At 30.1% G+C, this 19,201-nt stretch overlaps 2 protein-coding genes across 10 annotated transcripts; one reads left to right on the forward strand and one right to left on the reverse strand.

Moving 5' to 3' along the window:
* Positions 1-188: 188 nt before the first annotated feature.
* On the forward strand, positions 189-4,020 carry LOC145743299 (peroxisomal sarcosine oxidase-like). The gene is made up of 9 exons (XM_082561234.1): positions 189-799; positions 930-2,084; positions 2,190-2,338; positions 2,418-2,628; positions 2,718-2,906; positions 3,019-3,162; positions 3,321-3,488; positions 3,559-3,634; positions 3,751-4,020. The coding sequence occupies exons 2-9, from the start codon at positions 1,989-1,991 to the stop codon at positions 3,876-3,878; spliced, it is 1,161 nt and encodes a 386-aa protein (XP_082417360.1). The 5' UTR covers positions 189-799; positions 930-1,988; the 3' UTR covers positions 3,879-4,020.
* Positions 4,021-18,889, reverse strand: LOC145743298 (RNA binding protein fox-1 homolog 3-like). Of its 9 annotated transcripts, none has more exons than XM_082561232.1 (13): positions 18,756-18,889; positions 18,324-18,372; positions 11,176-11,511; positions 10,835-11,044; positions 10,644-10,766; positions 10,503-10,556; positions 10,334-10,426; positions 8,799-8,856; positions 8,246-8,290; positions 7,755-7,914; positions 7,485-7,608; positions 6,960-7,217; positions 4,021-5,429 (listed from the first exon to the last, which is right to left on the reverse strand). In XM_082561232.1, the coding sequence occupies exons 3-13, from the start codon at positions 11,389-11,391 to the stop codon at positions 5,385-5,387; spliced, it is 1,386 nt and encodes a 461-aa protein (XP_082417358.1). In that variant the 5' UTR covers positions 11,392-11,511; positions 18,324-18,372; positions 18,756-18,889; the 3' UTR covers positions 4,021-5,384. The 9 variants fall into 9 exon arrangements, with proteins under 9 accessions (XP_082417358.1, XP_082417353.1, XP_082417359.1 ...); XM_082561227.1 differs by lacking the exons at positions 18,324-18,372; positions 18,756-18,889 and adding exons at positions 6,565-6,624; positions 11,802-14,474; XM_082561233.1 differs by lacking the exon at positions 18,324-18,372.
* Between the last annotated feature and the right edge of the window lie 312 nt (positions 18,890-19,201).

The raw sequence follows: 19,201 nt of genomic DNA on the forward strand, positions 1-19,201 counted from the left end.
GTCAAGTATAAAAAATATGTTTTAATATAGAACACTATTAACCAACACTCGAATAAACAGTAACTTGACACCAGACTGCCTGACTGCTAGAGTTCCTTTAAAAAAAATACTAAAAAAAAGGGTAAATGTTATGGTCAGATAGGTTTTGAGTCATACAGTTAACAGTTATAGCAGTTAGCAGACTGGTATGTCTGAAGAAAGAAAAAAAAAGGTTATTGTCAGATGGTATTGTAAATTTCTTTTTTTTTAGTTTTAAACCATGTGATTTTCGTCCACTTATTTACTTAATCAGTCGATGTTATTTTAAATTTAAACATTTTAGAATGACAAAACCAGCCCATTATTAACCAATCTTACTGAACTTTTAAGTTTAACTATAAACTAGGAGACCAGAATCCAAAACCGAAGTTTAACTTCAGGACTGAAATAAAAACTGCTAAGCTAAAAACTAATGACGTCAGACAACAAAAAAGGGAAATACCCTGTAGGCTATATAATAAATCCTCAAGTTTGTTTTAAAGCAATTGGATTACAAAGTTACTCAACAACAACAAACATTCCAAAACCATGATATACATTAATTATAATTATATATTTAAAACAATAACTCTAACGCGACAGATTTGTATTAGGCTTTTAGAATTTGTACATCGGTTTTTATTTCAGGCTGTCAGGCGCTTTTATTTCTTTCACTTAGTAAACGAAGGTTTAAATTTAGAGATTCTTGTCAACTAAAAACGTATATTGTAAAAGTTTGTTGGTCAATGATTAAGTATATGTTTTGGAGCTGGACTTTCAGGTAGTAGGCACAGTTAAAGTTATTAATTGATTGGATATATAAATGTAACCGAAATAAAATATTGTCATTCCTACCAAATAAACTTTATGTACCAAATAAACTTTATGTAAAGTGAAGTTTATGTTTAAAGGGATTGGATTTGGAGGCTCCAGCCATTGCTCAATTTTTAGGCGACCTTGCAATTAATAATTCACCAAGCTATGGCATTTCTCTTTATTTGCTAAAAAAGAATAATGCAGTATATGCAAAGTTCAACCGGGAGCGTTGTGTAGTGGTCAAAACACTTCCTACGCTACATGAGGTATTGGATTCGATCCCCAGTGATCTCATACAGTAGCGGCCTTGAGTAAGCCGCTATAAACAGTATGAACTCCTGGCGGCCTTGAGTAAGCCGCTATAAACAGTATGAACTCCCCAGCACCTAATCAGCAGCTCAATTATTGGGCAATTATAATCTAGAATATTCCAAACTGTACCAGGTAATAATGTTGTAAGTCTAAAAATATAACATGTTTTATTAAGCAATTATTTCACAATAATCTGGTTAGTAAGCATTCAACGGAAACGGAAATATCAATGTTGTTGGTTATGCTACTCATCTTTTCTGCTTTTAATTTACATTTAAATTTAACTTATTCATTCACATTTAAATCAGACTAACTTAAGAAAACAGAAACAAAAAACGAAAATTTAAAATTTATGTCAATACTACAAAGTTGAAATAGATGACGTCAGATAACAAGAGAGAAAATACCCTGTAGTTTAGTTGCTAATTTCTTAAGCTTTTTTTCTAATTTCTAAGTAAAAAAGTTTAAAAACAACTTTTACCCCTTTATTTAAAGTTATAGCAGTTATAGCAACAGTAAACTTTTTAAAAACCAGTTATAAAATAATAATGTTTATAACTTAAAACAAAAATTCTAACTCAGATTTTTCAGACAGGTTTACATTATAGGCTAGTAAAATTTGTACATCAATTTCTTATTTCCAGCATTTTTATATATTTTGTTTGGTATTTTAATAAATAACTAACTGTGTTAACATGTATAGTGGTAATGGATAAACATAAGTTTAAATTTAAAGATCTGTGTCAACAAAAAACAGACATTTTAAAGGCTGTTGAGTAAATGATTAACTTTAATAAGTTTTGCCTGTTGCTGTATATTAGTTAATATTGTTTTACACCAAAATGTACGACGTTATAGTTGTTGGCGCAGGAATAATCGGATCTTGGACGACTTATCATCTTGCAAAATCTGGAAAGAATGTGCTTCTATTGGAACAGGCAAGCATAGTATAACTAAATATTGCTAATCATAAAGTACTTTACCAAAATGTGACAATGATTAAATTTTCATAGAAATGACAACTTGTGATTTATTTTTGTTAGTTTCCACTTCCGCACACACGCGGAAGTTCTCATGGACAAACTCGTATGATGAAATCTACAAATCGGTTAAACCATCTTGCTTATCTTATAAAACAATCCAAACAAGATTGGCAAACACTTCAAGATGCTTCTGGAAAACAATTAATGAGGTTTTATATACTTACACTATCAGCTTTATAAAATTTCATTTCGAAAAATACGTTTAATTGATCATTATACTTATTTTAGAGACACAGGTTGTTTAAGTATTGAAGAATATGGACTTGGAGTTGTTGAAAATCTGAAAACTTGTCTTCAAAAAGTTAATCAATCCTATTCGATTTACAAAGATAATAAAATTGGGTCTAAGTTTCCTGGTTTAAACTTTAACAAAAATTTTGAGGCGATATATGAACCTGCAATCACTCTTCGAGCTAATCAATGTCTTACTGCATTATGGGTAAATATAACTTTTTCTATAACAAACCCAATGTATATATATGCTATGGGTAAGTTTTAGATTAATTATAACCAAGATATGCCATTCAGGAGGAGATAAAGAAAAATGGGTGTACAATAAAAGACGGTGAAGCAATCACACAAATTAAAGTAATATCTCCGAACAAAGTAAATGTTTTAACAAGCAAGGACTCCTATGAAGCAAAGTCCATAGTGCTGGCTTGCGGTCCATGGGTTACACAAATAATGAAACAACTTGATTTAAAAATAAATGTTCAGGTAACGTTTGTAAAATACCAAAATTGTAAGCAAGCAACCTATAGACTTTTTTTTCCATAACCATAGAACCTGGTTTTAAATTGTCTTAACCAACTTAACATGATTTAATCAGCCCGTTAGAGTTATTACAAACTATTGGAAAGAGAAACAAACATCCGTTTATTCCAGCAAGCATTCATTTCCAAATTTACTTTTGTTGTTTAAAGAATATCATGTTTATTCAACACCTGCTGATGAATATCCAGGCTACCTTAAAGTATGTATTGCCTTTTCACATTTTTTTACATGTTTGCATTTTCATTTTTACAAAATAAAAATTTAACTGAAAACTTTTTAACCTAAAATATAACCAGTACAACTTAGTAAAAGGTTGGAAACATAACAAGTTTGTTTTAACTAAAATTTATTTTAAAGGTTTGTTATCACTACCGGGCACCTGTTGATCCAAACCAACCTGATCTTGTTGATCAAAAGGATATTTTAAATGAGGAAAAACGGCTTAATTTTTTAAAGACAATAATTAAAAAGCATTTTCCACAACTGGAATGCATTCCATCTATACAAGAAAGAAATTTACAATCGGTATACTATTACATTTTTTGTGCATTTAAACTTGTTTTTAACTAACCAAAGCAATACCCAATAAATTTAGGTTACTCCTACTACAAACTTTATTCTTGATACTCATCCGAAATATAAGAATGTTGTTGTCGGAGCTGGATTTTCGGGTAGGCACAGTTAAAATAATCAATTGATTAGATTTAGATTCATTAAAGTAACCAAAAAAATGTTGCGAACCAAATAAACTTTTAGCCAAAGTAAAACAAGTTTAATTTGTTAAAAGGGATGGGATTTGGAGGTTCTCCAGCCATTGGTCGAATTCTGAGCGACCTTGCAACGAATAAATCACCAAGTTATAACATTTCGTTTTATTCGCTGGAAAAGAATAATGCAATACATGCAAAGCTATAAAGAGTTCAATGTTTTTGCTAGAAACCTTTTAATAAAATTTTATTTTATATTTTGCAATTTCTTACTAACCGACTTTGCTAGTTTTTAATTTTAAATGTGCTTTAAAAGAATTAAAAGTATAAATATAAAAGATAAAACACCATTATGTGTGATTCGTGTATTGCGATCACTTTATAATAATACAAGATAAAAAGAGTTATACAATGTACAAAATCAAATTTTAAAAACGTCAGTCTCGGGTCAGGTGAATACGGCTGTGTCGAGGCTAAAATATAGCACATTAAATAAAGCAAATATTATATTAATAGGCCGGTACTTTTAAAAACTTGCAATTTTCAAAAAGAAAAATGGAAGAAACTGCAGTAAAATGTAAATCGAAATATATTAATCCTAAATTCGTTCAATAAAACATAAAAAGTGCATTGCAAAAAAAATCCGCCATTTCAACCGTTTTTCACACCCATTTCTTTTAAATTTACACCATAAATTTTGCTTTACAATTAAAAAGAAAAAAACTAAAACAAATTGTTTTATACTGTGGTAAAAAGATCACATCAATAAAATGTAGTTTCTTTTTTGGCAGTGTGTCAATTTGTATTTTGCCTTCAAAAAATTGCACTTCGCCAAGAAGCAAAATTTAAAACTACTTTATAACATTCAAATATTATTCAGAGTATTATACATACTTATGCATGATTTAAATATAGATATATAAAAATATGACTACTACAAAAGTTAAAAAATGCAAGTCCAAAATAGAGTGGTTGTTGTAACAATTAAACTATGCTGGATTTAAATTGTTAACCAATTTTAAATTCATTTTTAAATGATAATAAATAATAATTCTAATGTTATGCTATTTACTTTTGCACTGCACAAGACTTTATTATTGGATGGAAAAATGTAACTTTTTAAAGCAAAATTCTAAAAAGTTGTAATAGTAAATTACTGTAAGGCGGTATTTAACATTTTTATTAATTTCCCCGTTTTAATGGCAATGCCACAACATCTAAAAGCAGCTTAAATATTAAAAAAGGGTAAAACTACAATTTCATTTCAGATTATTACTGCACTGTCGCACTTATAAATAATATACATGACACGGAAAAGAAAATGCACATAAAGCAAAAGAGATAGAAAAATGCTGGTTAATTTCGCCTTTTTTGTTCTTTCTCGTTTACAAAAAAAAGGCGTTACTGCATCTCGTACAAAAACTCAACGATGAACGGAACAACACAAGTACCGCATGTGTGTTATTTGCGTAAAAAATGAGCTAGTTCATCAAAAATTGTGACATAATATGTAGGACTAACCAACTTGGACGGAGTTGCGTATTCAGTGGAAACAAAAATTCAGAAAAAAGGATATTGTGATATGTTGCAAACTGTTGTAATATACCTCGTTGTGCAAAATAGCCCGCAAAGTTTACATTTTTGGCAAGAAGAAAGCTTTCAGTTAGTTGTTTTCAACGTATTAAAAGCTAGCCAGTAGCAACAAATATGTATCTCAGTATGGAGTAAATCGATAACCTCTTGCTTGGGCTAATGTTGCCTAAAAAAACAACAATTAAGTTTATAATATGTAAAATACAATCATTTTTTAATTTTGGTAATATTTAACAAAAGTTAACATATTTTTACCAATCCTCATTTTCTGGATTTTAAAATATTATTTTTTATTTAAAATTGCTTTTAGTTGGACCAAATATGATCATGCAAAACTCTGAAAGCAAAAACACACATCGAGGCAAAATATCGAATGTGCTTAGCTTCAATTTTCTCCAATCATAGTGAATATAACAATCTTGCAACACAATAAACGTCATCAGCTCAGCTAACTACTTTATTTGACTTTAGGCAAGCATTTAAATGAGGTCATTTGTATCATTTTGAGGATATGCGCAAATATTATTGAGGTAATGATGAAGCCCAAATCAATAATTATGTTTGTCTTGTTATCATTCCAACTCTCCTAATTAGAAGGTTACATTTTGTGCTTTTGTTTTTTTTTTAACTTAAAACTTTAAGTTTTAAGCGAGTCCCAAGTGGAAAATATACACCATAAACCAAATACACTTCATAACAACAACTACCATTAGTTTGACAACATTTAGTCAAAATTGTGAAAATAAAAATAATCAATTGTAAAGTAACACCTTACAGGCATGTAAAGCTGATAAAAAAACAACATTTATTATTTGATCTATAAGGACAAAAATTAAAAAGGCAACCTCATACTACCAATATTCTCTAAACAAAATTAATGCGGTAAAATTTAAAGGAAAATTGTTCTTAAAAAGTTAAACATTTTCCAACCTATTTGATACTCGAAACAAATTATTTAAAGTGTAAGCTTTTTTAAATATATAAAATCAGACAACAAGGCATAAATAATATTATTAAGTATTGTGTGTTGCACTTGATAATATTGATGAAGTTAAAAGAGTAAAAATAAATCAACAGAGCAATTAATTAACTTGTCACCTTTGTTTAAGTGAAAATCGACAACATACATGTATATATTTTTTCATTCATCATAACTATTAAAAAAAGCCACAAAATGAGATTTCAGCAATCAACAAATGCCAACGCGTTACACTCGATTTACAAATCAGGCCGCACCCAGTTTTGGTTTACGCATATTTTTTTGTGCATGCCAGCATGCGGACGCAAAGTCGTGAACTTACCCAGCTTTTGGGGTGTGGTCGCATTTTATTTTAAACGACAGGAGATAGGGCAATATGGGACTAAAAATAACATTAAAGAAATTCAAATGAGCTGATCTGTTAGGCTACAACAACGTAAATATTTAACACTTTAAGATTCGGATTATATTAAAACTTAACACCCAACAAACAGTATCTCAGAATTTTTTTCCAAATACAGATTTTATCTTTATTTAGAAATTACTTAAATCTGCCTGCATTTTTGTGTAGAACCAATACTATACATAAAATAACTTCTAATCATTAAACAAAATAATGTAGATTTCTTTCCTAACTTTAAACTTATAAAAAGGTTAAAAATAATTACATGCTAGTACTAATATGAATTATGTCCATGCAGAAACATGCCAACTTACCCCATATGCACTTGGGGCTAATGCTTGTTGATAGGGGTCAAAAATGGTCGGGGTACCGGCAGCAGCATAAGTGATCTGTTGTGGTGCTGCAGCCGCCACGCCACCTGCCACACTATAGGCAATGCCACCAGCTTGGGCTTGTAGTTGGGCAGTGGCCTGTGAAGCTGGAGCAGCCTGGAAATACCGAGTGGCAGCATATTGTGGTATGGTGTATGCTGTAGCACCAGCAGGGGCTGCCTGTAAGCCTTGGGCAGTTTGCTAAAGAATTTTAAAATGAATTATTGATGGATGAGAATTTAATAACGTAAAGACTGTGTTGCAGGAGAGAGGGTGTGTTTACTTGAATTTTTCAATGACGACAATGTTATTTTCAACGCCACAGCAAAGCATCAATAATTTAGAACAATTGAAAGAAAAAAAAAATTATCAGACATAAAAACTAAATACAAATATTTAAATCTTCAATGTAAATACAGTAGAAAAATATTTACATTACTGAAGTAAATTATAGATCAGTAAACTCACCCAAACAACCTGGCCAGCTCCCAACCCGGTGGTAGCAAATTGTGACAAGTCGTAACCTGCTGGAGCTGCTGCAAACTGGGGTTGTGCGGTTTGTGCATAGAGTGTACTTGTGTCATACATTACTCTGTTAACAAAACAAAAATTCAAGTTAATTTCTTGGGTGGGATAATAAATAGCACAAGAAATGGGCCTTCATCTAAACAGTAAATAAACATTTTGCAAATATTGACATTACACAGATAAACTGTGTATATTAAACAAAATACTCACGGGATTAAGCCCTGGTTGGTTTGCAGGGCTGTTGCCACTTGTGGAGCAGCACCTAAGGATGGTGGTTGCCGTAACAACAAGCTTCTTCCCCTGCCACGTGCAAGGGCCAGCTGCCGATTGGCTGCTGTCAATGGATTGATCTGCAAACCTGCCGCTGCTGCTTTGGAGAAATAATAAATGTTAGTACAGTGATATTTTACAATAATATCTATATTCTTATTAAATGAGACTGTCAAGCTTTAATATAAAGTTTACGAGCAATGTTTTAAGCAAAAACATGTTTGCGCACAGAAAATCCATTAAAAAACATTCCAACAATTTAATTGCCAAAAAATTTTGAAAAGCGAAAATTATAAAGCACAGTATTTAAAAAAAAAATAAGATGTTGGTCAATATTGACTATTAAAATTATATTTGAGAATCATTAAAACCCCTAAAAAGAAAACAGTCATGCAGTAAAACAAAAAATCATGCAAAAAGTAACAACGTACCCAATGGGTCGTAGATATTAGCTGCCACCATTGGCATTTTCAAACCTGAACACAAGAAACTCACTTTAAAATAATCAAATTATTTGAGAAGTGCGAATAATTGGCTCCCAGTGTTCTTGTTATGTTTAAAAACTAGTGCACACACACAAACATTTACAAAAAAACTATATTAAATCTTGATAAATTATTGGTAATATTATCAAAGAAAATTTTATTTTATTCTTCTAAATTTACAAAATTAGATAAAATTTAAGGTTTTAAATTTAGAAGGCATATTCAAAGTGGATGTTCTAAGTATGATACAATGGTTCAAAACAGAACTAATCATTGAGTTATAAATAAAAAATTAAGTTGTATATTTATGAAAATGTAAAATTAATATTTTTTAAGTACTTTGTTGAATATTTTAGTTTGTAAAAATAACTTTTGATTGCCAAAAAAAACATTTACATGCTGTTTTTAGTTAACGGTACTTAGAGAAACTAAATAACAATTAAAAGGGGGATTTCCACAAAAATAAAACCAAGAGCATGCAAGAAAAGATGAGTCTTACCATTTAAAATAGGAGCTGCTGGTTTTTTGGTTTGAACTCGTGCTGTGGCATCATTAACCTGAAACATAATTACCAAGCTTAGAAACTCATGCATAGCAAAAAAATTATAATATTTCTTTTTTAGGTTTTGAGGTTCTAGTAGTATTGATTGCAAAAACAATGATAAATTATTCTAATTTCGATCAAAACTGAATTGTTTCAAAATTCTTTTTTGTACTCAAACGATAATAATAATAATAATAATATGCAAGAATCACCGACATGGCAAAAGAACTACCAAGCTACCACAACATAAGCAACTATCTTCTTTGCAAATTAGTAGACGTTTCACTAATTTAGTTAAAAGGAAATTTCAAACAAATAATGTATGTGCCTGCCCTATTGATTTTAAAGCAAAATAGACATGCAAATTCTCACTTTTTACAAATCAATTTGATCTTTTTAAACCATTAGCTTTGAAATAACTTGAACGTATATTACTGGTAATTAAATTAAATACGAAAACATTTTAGACAGACAAACAGCCAAATGTAAGTTTAAATAAAACTAAATAAATTCAAATAATCAGAAGTTGTGTAGCAAAAAATAACAATAATAAAACCACATAAATTAATAAAAATTACAGAAAAAATAAAGTGTATCTTATTTTTCAAATTGTTAAAAGTCAACAGAAATTAATGTTATAATATTCAAAATGGTTTTAAAAATAATAAAAAAATTTAGAAATGAAAATAAATAATTATTTAACGCAGAATTTTATACTAGAGATTGGTAAAGTTTTCAATATTAATAATATTTAAACACAACCAAATTTTTAAAGACAAAAATTAAACCATATAAAAAAATTGTTAATCAACTTTAACAATTTTCAAAACACAAATAAGTTATTAATACTTAAACTCTACCCAGCTCTAAGACATAAAGAAAAAAAAGATTATTTTTTGACTTAACAATATTTCGTACAGGCGAGATCACAATAAACCATTCTTGTTTTTTGCTGGTGTCTAAAAAGGCCAATAATCGACGAGACAATTTAAACACAATATTGACACTAAATTATCTACCAAGTTACATGCTAGCTAAACCTGGGATGGTCGTCACAAAAAATAAGCAAATTAACAGAGTTTGTAATTTACCACAGCAATGTACTTTATACGTTTGCAGATTCCAACCTCTTGCTGTTGTTTTCGTGGCAACAGAAATTAAAGTTAGTTGATAACACCATAACATACACAACAAGACCTATTTTGGTTTGATTAAGAATTAAATCAACTTGGTAGATACAGTAGTATCCGATTTGTATTTTTTGTTTTCATTAAATTGCCATGCCCAATAGTGTATGCAGGCGACACTTACCAGAAATACCAACTTAATGTTGTCTCAATAAACTCTTGTGATTTCCATTAACAATAAAATACTGAAAATTCAAATTGTCAAAATAACCACTCTTAAAAACATTGATTTCTACTCCATATTTTTTACTAAAACTTATGCAATGAAATTGTCCTATTAAATTAGTTTAATATAATGGTAACCTCAATTTTTCTTCCTTCAACAATATTTCCATGCAAAGCTTTTTTCGCTTTTTCTGCTTCTTCTTTAGTTTCAAATGTGATAAAACCAAAACCCTGTAAAATAAAAAAATTATTTGGACCATGCATTGATTTATATTCATTTTGGTAACAAATTAGAACCAAGTTTTACCTTTGATCCTCGTTCATTAAATATAATTTCGACATCTGCAATATTTCCGTATTTCTGAAAATAATTTTTTTTTTATTAAATGAAGACTTTTTTCCAATATTCTTTACTAATTGAAGAAAATGCAAACAAATAAAAACTTACACCAAACATCTGCCTTAAATCCCCATCACGAAATCTAAAAGGAATATTTGAGACATGTAACCGCTTGTGTGCATTTGATTTCTCAGCTTCAGAGGATGATTGACTGGCACTAGGATTTTCACTCTGTAAAAATCAAAATCAGTAAATGTTCATTTTTTTAAACCAATCAAAATTTTTTTTAATTTATTTACCGTGCTTGTGTTTGGGGTAGAAGTTGTGGGAGTTTGAGGAAGGGAAATTCCTGGGACTCCATTTTGTAAGTTTGGTACCGACACACCTCCTGGGGCCATTACATTGTTTTGGGGCAACTGACTGGGGTCCATCATTAAAACAGGTTGGCCTGACACGGGGTAAGCTACTGTAGAAGCTGGGACACCTTCAGGGAGGGAAACTTGTTGACTCTAAAATTAAATAAAAGCAAAAAATACATGAGAAATTAATTTTTTTAAACATTTTTAGGTAAACACAATTAAAGTATAACAACAGGTTGTTATTTTATAAATATTTAACACACAATGAATTATGTATTAACCTGTACTTGTGCTTGTGCTGCAGCTGCTGCCTGGGCATGTTGAGCATGTACAAACTCAGCAGTTGCTGTATGTCCGTTGGGCAGAAGGTAAGCTTGTGGAAACATACCAGCAGCATGCTGAGGAATTCCAGCACCAATGTCTTTTATGGTTGGCACGAAATTTGTCGGGGGTATACTAGCCTCCTGTTTAGGGGCTACTGGGACGGGGTTCTGCATGTAAATGTTTGGGGTAGGGGCTAGGTTGCTACTACTGATGGTTGTGCTGTTAACAAAAGTTGTGTTGGTGTTTCGTCCGTCGTTTGGGCTTGCCACAACTCCACTGTTGCTATTAAATTCCTAAAATAGTATAAAATATTTTAATTACAACATTTGTTGTTAAAAATTCATGTAGCGCTTCACAAATTATTTGTGGTGTGTTTGTGTTTTAGTTTGTGTATGTGTAGTACAAAACTTAACCAAGCCATATGCACAGACAAGAAAGTATTTATATAAAACAAACTCATATCGAAAAAAACTAAACCCTAGTTTATTTAACCAAAAAAAAGAAAATCATCAAACGCCCAAAATTTTCGAAATAAAATCAGTTTTCGATGACCAAGAAAACACAAATAAATTGAATTTCCTACCCTCGGAAAGTTAGAAACACTAGGTTGAGGATAAACTAAAGGCACTCCATGTGACATAACTGGTATATCCAACTTCTGAGATTCAACTTTACTTGGTGAAGTCATTGGTTGCCAATTACCAGTATTTTGAGGGGAAGTTATCATATCCAGTAAGTGAACAAAACAAAATGAATCACTGTTTTATTAATCCACAGAAACCGCTGATCTTTTAGTTGATGAGAATTAAAAATATAATATTGGTTTTTGAAAATAACAAATATGTCCCCAGGCACTACAATTTTGTTGAAAGAATTGAGTAAATTGAAAGCCCACAAGAGAATAAGGCTTCAATTCTGCTTAATGGGAGTCTATATTGAGTTATTATGATATCCGTTATCCCTAGTTTACTATCCTGCGTTGAAAAAACATCAAGCATATAAATTTCTCTTAGTATTCTATATTAACATTAAACTTATTTCTCCATAAATAAACAATACCGTTGACCTTTTTACTAAAGAAATGTTAAACCTTCAACATACATGCTTTAAATTAAACATTCATAATCTAGCATGTCAAATTTTATCTCTTCTGGAATAAAGACAAATACTTGAATGTCAATTTTCTAAATTACCAGCTAACCGCTATCTTACTATCTCAAGTACTCCAGCCTTTTCTAATATGAGCTAAGTAGTCAACGTTTGTTGACTTTAAAAACCAAATAAAAAGTGTCAAAAGTAACGGTTTAAGATGCAAGCAGCAGTTGCCACTTTGGGTACGAACAACTTGCAAGCTATTTGGTAACATCACGGAGGGAAAAAGGGCGAATAAAACAAAAGAAATTCGGAGCTCTATTATCGACCCGAAAGTCGTAAGTTGATTACAGACGATAATTTAGTGCGAGAAACATCGGGCAAAACAGCTGACGGCGGTATCCACGCTTTCATTATTCATGAAAACTTTACCATTTTAATCACCTCTCCTGTAGTTACTACACTCTATCACGCGGCGAAATATCCGTTGATAAACGAATAAACCTTTTTTCTAAGTTTCTAAATTTACTCGATGTTGTTGTTTTGTATCTGTTTTCAATAACTTAAAAATATTTTTATAATCTCCTGCCAGTACTTTATAATTGCGGTAATTAAATTTGTCTAATTCTAATAGATCTCTAATTTTATTTGTCTGAAAACTGTCACGTGTCCCCCAATAAAAAACATTACGACATCCTAAATCTTTGCTATTTACTCGATAATAATATCACTGCGTTGTATCATGGCTCATATGACAGCTGCATGGCGACACGTTGACAACTGGTGATATAAGTTAGGCCCTGGAGAGTCACATACGTGTATAGTGTAACAAACTCTTCTGTATAACGAGGTAAAAAAGATTGCACCAACTCGTAAAGATTCGCGGCCCGGTGGGAATTGAACGAGATTATCGGAAAATCGTTTACGTCGAACGAATAGTAACTTAAACTGTATCAAACGAAATGTCGATTTTTTTAATATCAGCAAAACAGAATCATATAATCAACCAACAGACCTTAACTTAAATATTTCAAGCTTACATAAATGAACATTAAAACATATCTTAAAACATCTCTAAAATCATGTCTTACTACTTATGATGAAATCTGTCGAATGTGCTTGGTTATCTTAACATGGCATCTGTAAATACTGAGTATGTAAATATCGACGCTGTTGCTTATACTTAACTTCAAGCAGTCTTATAAAGGAAATGTATCGCTAATAAGCTACAAACAGGAAGACGTTTACAAAGTTAAACGAACGACTTTGTAGGAAATTTAGACTTGAGTAGCACAAATTTAATTTAAGCGTAGCTCAAACTATTTTTCCTCGTTTATACATACGTGGAATAAATTACTGTAATAAAATGCGCAACAACAGTAAGTCAAGGCAGTCATAAACGAAAAGAATCGTAAATAAAACACATTTACGTGAGCAATAAATGAAATGACGACATCTTATTGCAATAAATCTAAAATGGCGATTATGACCTTTACAATCAAATTATAATTTAAGAAAAAGTTTTCTATCTATTTTCAAAATATCATTGCAACTTTTATTCAAACAAAAAGTCTATTTTTCGATCGTATCTTTAAAATCGAAACCTAAATACCTAGATAACAATTTACCTTTTAAATAAGAGCCTTATTCGGCCTTTAGAGGACGTGTCAACATACGTTACAAATCGTAATAAACATGTCAATACGTATAACTATATAGGTCAACACAGGTATACGTAATCCATTATTGCCGCGTCGTAATTTACATTATCTTTACATCTTAAAAAACACATTAAAAAATTTAATAAATTAACAAAATGACATATCGAAATGACAATATATATTTTTTTAGTTTAAAATGTAAATAACAAACGGCAAAAATTGCAAACTTGGCCCAGAAAAAAGTCACGTCATTTTCCCATAATCAAATTAGTCGTCGTTTTCAATCGATTTAAATTTAATTAGGCCACGACAAATGGTAGGTTCGCTTAAAAATATGGGCGGGTTTGCGCTCTTTTGCGACAAAAGAATAAAAAACAAAAAATTTCACTAAAAAAAATCAGTTTTTTTAATTCATTACACGGACACTTATTAACTCTGAAATATATAATTTAATTGTAAACACTAAATATAAAATCACTTACTAACTTTATAAAAATAAAGTACAGAACATACAATACAAAATTCCATGTATAACAACTAAGCAACTTACCGAGTTGACGAAACTGCGTGACGTAAGCTTTAAACAAACCCTAAATTCCTTTAAAAACTTTAAATTTTCAAGCACTCTAAATGTCACAAAAATTAACATATCAAATACATGTTAAAACGACTTTAACTTTGAACGTCAACCACTACTGTTCTATATTACTAAGCAGTAAAAATTTTTTTTTTAAATATTTTTTTCTCAAACTGGGAAGGTTAAAAAACTGAAAAGTGAATTACAACATGGCTCGCTTAGCTACGGGACCTTTTAGAGCGACTGGCCATTATCAATTATTTATTTCCTAGGTTCGCCACAAAGAAAACAAAACGGTCTCTCTTACTAATGCAAAAAAAGAAATCCACCTTAAAATTTTCTACTGGCATGTGATGCATGTTTAAAACTTCGATTTTTATGGCCCGAGCAAATGTCAAGGCCTAAATCGTACTTTTCATAAATTTAAAACCGCTTTTATTCGAAACAAAATACTAACCATAAGGGAAATTCCTAAACAAAAAACATTGACATTTTTTTTGTTACATTAAAAAATATTTAATTTAAACGAAAAGGTGAGGCCCTAGTGCTATTGATTCAAATAAGTTTTAAAACAACGTCAGCAGACAGATGATTCAATAATCAATTAATGGATGTTCAGATCCCCAAACTATCCCGAGAGAAAAGAGCCGATAATTTATTAAGTGTTGCAACGCACTGTCATTTTATATAAGTTGCGAGATACGATCTCTAGTAACGGTCAGCGAAAAAAACAACCCGTTATAACGACATATGCGAACGTAATTGTGTTTAGTTATGGTCAAGAAATATCTACCGAAAGAGGCCTTATCATTTTTGAAATTGCGCGTCAACTTAAATTATATTTTATGTCATTTATTTCTAAGCAATTTAACAATAAAATATTATCTCATAATCATATCAAGTGAACTCTTTGAGGAATACTATTGTGCAACTAAGGCCTTTAAGAATAAACTTATAGGCTTATTCTGAAACTTTAAACCCAACACACATTTTTTATCCACTTTTTCTCGGTGAAAATTTTACAAAAACACATACGCCGTTATTTAAACAAAACAGATATACTAGCGAAAATAGAGTTACGAAAACGAATGTTGACAAAACAACAACATTTAATACGCCTTTTATTTTTTATCCTGCTGACATTTGAATATTATAAATCCTGTTACAAGCAATATTTTAAATCCACTTTTTTAATCCATAATCTTTTAATCTTAGTTAGACGAATACAAGATTCTTTGTTTAACGCGATTTTTAGGCCCTTTCACGCCAACTAACGGACGCTTATTATGATACAAAAAAACATTAATACATAATTTTTGTTTGTATTATAGCCTATATTATCGAAATGAAGTTTTTAAGAGTCATAACAAATAAAATTCATAGCAACTTTAATTAAATTATAACGAATGAATGCACATATAAACACTGTACCTAGAAATTATGCTTTACCAAAAAACAAATCCATTAAGAAGTCTTATTAAACAAGTTCAACAACCAGAACAAAATTTTATCAAAATATTTTTTTTTAATTTTCAATTTTGTTATGAACTTTCAAACATCATAAAAATTCGTATTCAACAAAAATTCATACAATTCTATATTTTCATCATAATATTATGCTGTAAATAAAATACAAACCACAAAAACACCCAACCTTTAAAGGCAAGATAAAATAGCATCGTTAAAAACAAATTGTAAGTCAAGCGTAAAATGTGGTTTAGATATAAAGCAAACCCTCACATACAAATAGACCCATAGCAGGTTTTTGCCTCTTGACATTTAATTGCTATAATAACATGGACGAACCACAAACCATCCTTATACAAACAAAATTTGAATCAATTTGTGTCACGTGAAAGAACACAAGCGACCTCCTTAAATAAGATCACAAAACACCAAAGTAACTAAAACCAAACTATAAAAAATATCGTAAAGTTTTATAAAAACCCTATGTTAAAACTTTAAAAAATTTAACAAATAAAAATCCAAACACAAAGAAATTCAGTAGAAAAAAAAATAGTTTCAAAAACACAAAATAAAGAGTACTGCTCTTTTAATTTTAAACCAAATAACAATCTGTTGTGTGTCAGGATCAGGCATGTTTGTATCATAAGATGATAAGATTTTAATACACTTAGGAATGTGAAATCTGTATGTTATTGTTATGTAAGATTATTGAATCAAAAAGGAAACAACTTAAATCCTATACATTATTGTATTGTTAACTGTGTGTATACTTTTAGTTAATAAGATTAACATAACAATGTGTGTATAATAAGGTAAACAGATTATAAAACCTAATGTATATGTGCATGTGTTGTTGGGTATTTATAATTTAACCAGTTTACCAAAATAAGTTCAAAAAATTATTTATACAAAAAATATTATAAAAATGTAATCGTAGTTGTTAGCTAAAATAAATTACAAATAAAAATATGCATATTATTTAAAGTTGGTCATTCAAAATCATATTACTTTAAAACTTTTAAAATTTTTGCAATCAGATTGCTAAAGTGTTGCAAGCTTTTAACAACCCACAAAATCACACCTAATAAAAACCATGCTCCCTAAAATCTACAAACACAATTTCAAAAAATAGCTTATTTTTGGGATTATAAAAAACGTATGCATGCGACATGTGCATTTAAAACACAGAACAGAACAAGTACAATATTATTTATTTGTTTTTTCACGCGCCACACATAAAAACATGCATTGTTTTTTAATGTTTAAAAAATTATAATTAAAATAATGGCTTGGTGCAGATTTGTAAAGATTTAGACTCCGTTATCTAAATTTTCTTCACCTTACAACAAGCATCTGGCCAGTGAAAAATATTTCGAAAATATTGAAGCATTACTTTTTGCCTTGCAAAATAATTAAAACAACATATTAAATAACTAATCAACTAATAATTAAATAATGAACATGCTTTAAAAAAAGTTCACCCACATTGCTGATACAGTGGCTTGTTCTTTATTTTGACTCTACCTCTGATAAATGACTAAGCTATTTATTTTTATGTTAGTTATACTAACATACACCTGAGAAAAATCTACTGCCCATTTTTCTGCATGTAATAAATTACTTTTTGATTAGTAATAATCACTACAAAATTTAAATTTGCTAAAATAATGATTCAAAATCAGCATAGAAATTGAACTAATTGTTAATGGTTGATGTTGGTTGGTTGGTTGGTAAAAACTTACTTTTTTGACGTGGTAATGTTTCAGCTGTTAATGGCAAAATTTTGTCATCAACACAAATCAAAACAGTTGGTTATTAGTCAATTAAAGGTACATTCAGGCCAGGCTGTGAAATGCAAAACGTAAAAGTACACAAAAAATCCCCAGTTTTTAACCAACGTGCAATTTCCTACCATCATTACGCAAGCCAGTATGGGTGATAATAATATTCTACTGTGTGACAAAACAATACACGATGCAGCCCAAACCATAAGAACCATAAAAAGCCAACCGCAAAAATAAATTAAATACAAAAAAGTTAGTAAAATACAAACACATGAAGGGGGTTACATTGCTTTGTTTTTTTTGACAAAAAAGGGCACATCTCAAAAGAAGTAAGAGAAAATGTTGCAATTATGTTTGTTTTGATTCACTACCACAAAAATCAAGCAATGAAAAATGAAGTCATTGCAATTGACTTGTTTTTTTTTAAGAGTGATCAAAAAAAAGTAAGAATATGAGTGACACAGACAAAGAATCCAGGCAATCATACAGTTTGCTTTCATTTTGTTTTGCCGTGTAAAATTTACCTCATTCTTATGTTGTTGTGCGGTTTCCCTTTAACCTAATACTAGTTTCCTGTGGATTTGGAAGAAATGTTTTTGTTAAGATTTAAGCAGCCTAATATGTAATCATAACATTGACAACTCTAATACATAATATTTATACACATAAAAAATAGATGTTATTTTATTTAATTTAGTGACTTAAAGCCAGCCAAAATAAACCTACTTTTAAATTATTTTCATTTAGAACTGATTAGTTGGTTTAAAAAAGTACCATTATATGTATAAAAATAAAATATGGATTGTATGTATCATATCAACTATAACTTGTTTTAATTTATAATAACCAATAATATACAATTTTAAAAAATGACTAGTTCAAATATTCACAGCCATTTTATACAAATTTATATTGGAAGCATAGACAGGATTAAAATAATTTAAAAACTTACATACCTCAAAAAATATTTTGTTTTAGCAGATGTTGTTTTAACAATTTGTGTCTGTCACCTTCGGACTTGAGAACCAGTTAATTCAACAATATTTTAACAAAAATTCTACCTGATGCATTACTAATTCGATGCTGATCTGTATTTAAAAGAAAAAATTAAGAAAACGAGTAGGAAATAGATCTAGAAAATTATACAGTTTGTCAGTTTATTTTAAAATGATATTGCTCAACGTTTGCCAGTCTGAATTTTAAACGAACTAACATATAAAATATCTGTATTGTTTATTTACTAAAACCTCGTTATAAATTAACTTTACATGTACACAACTGCTTCAACCACTCGTACCGTCGTAACATTTTTAGGGCAGATACCTGCTACGTACCTGTTTACTAAAGAAGGGTCAAAATAGTAGACTCAAAGCAGCCGGGTATACACAGAACGAAGAAAGAG

Source organism: Corella eumyota, chromosome 2 (assembly GCF_963082875.1).
Source record: "Corella eumyota chromosome 2, kaCorEumy4.1, whole genome shotgun sequence".
NCBI lineage: Eukaryota > Metazoa > Chordata > Ascidiacea > Phlebobranchia > Corellidae > Corella > Corella eumyota.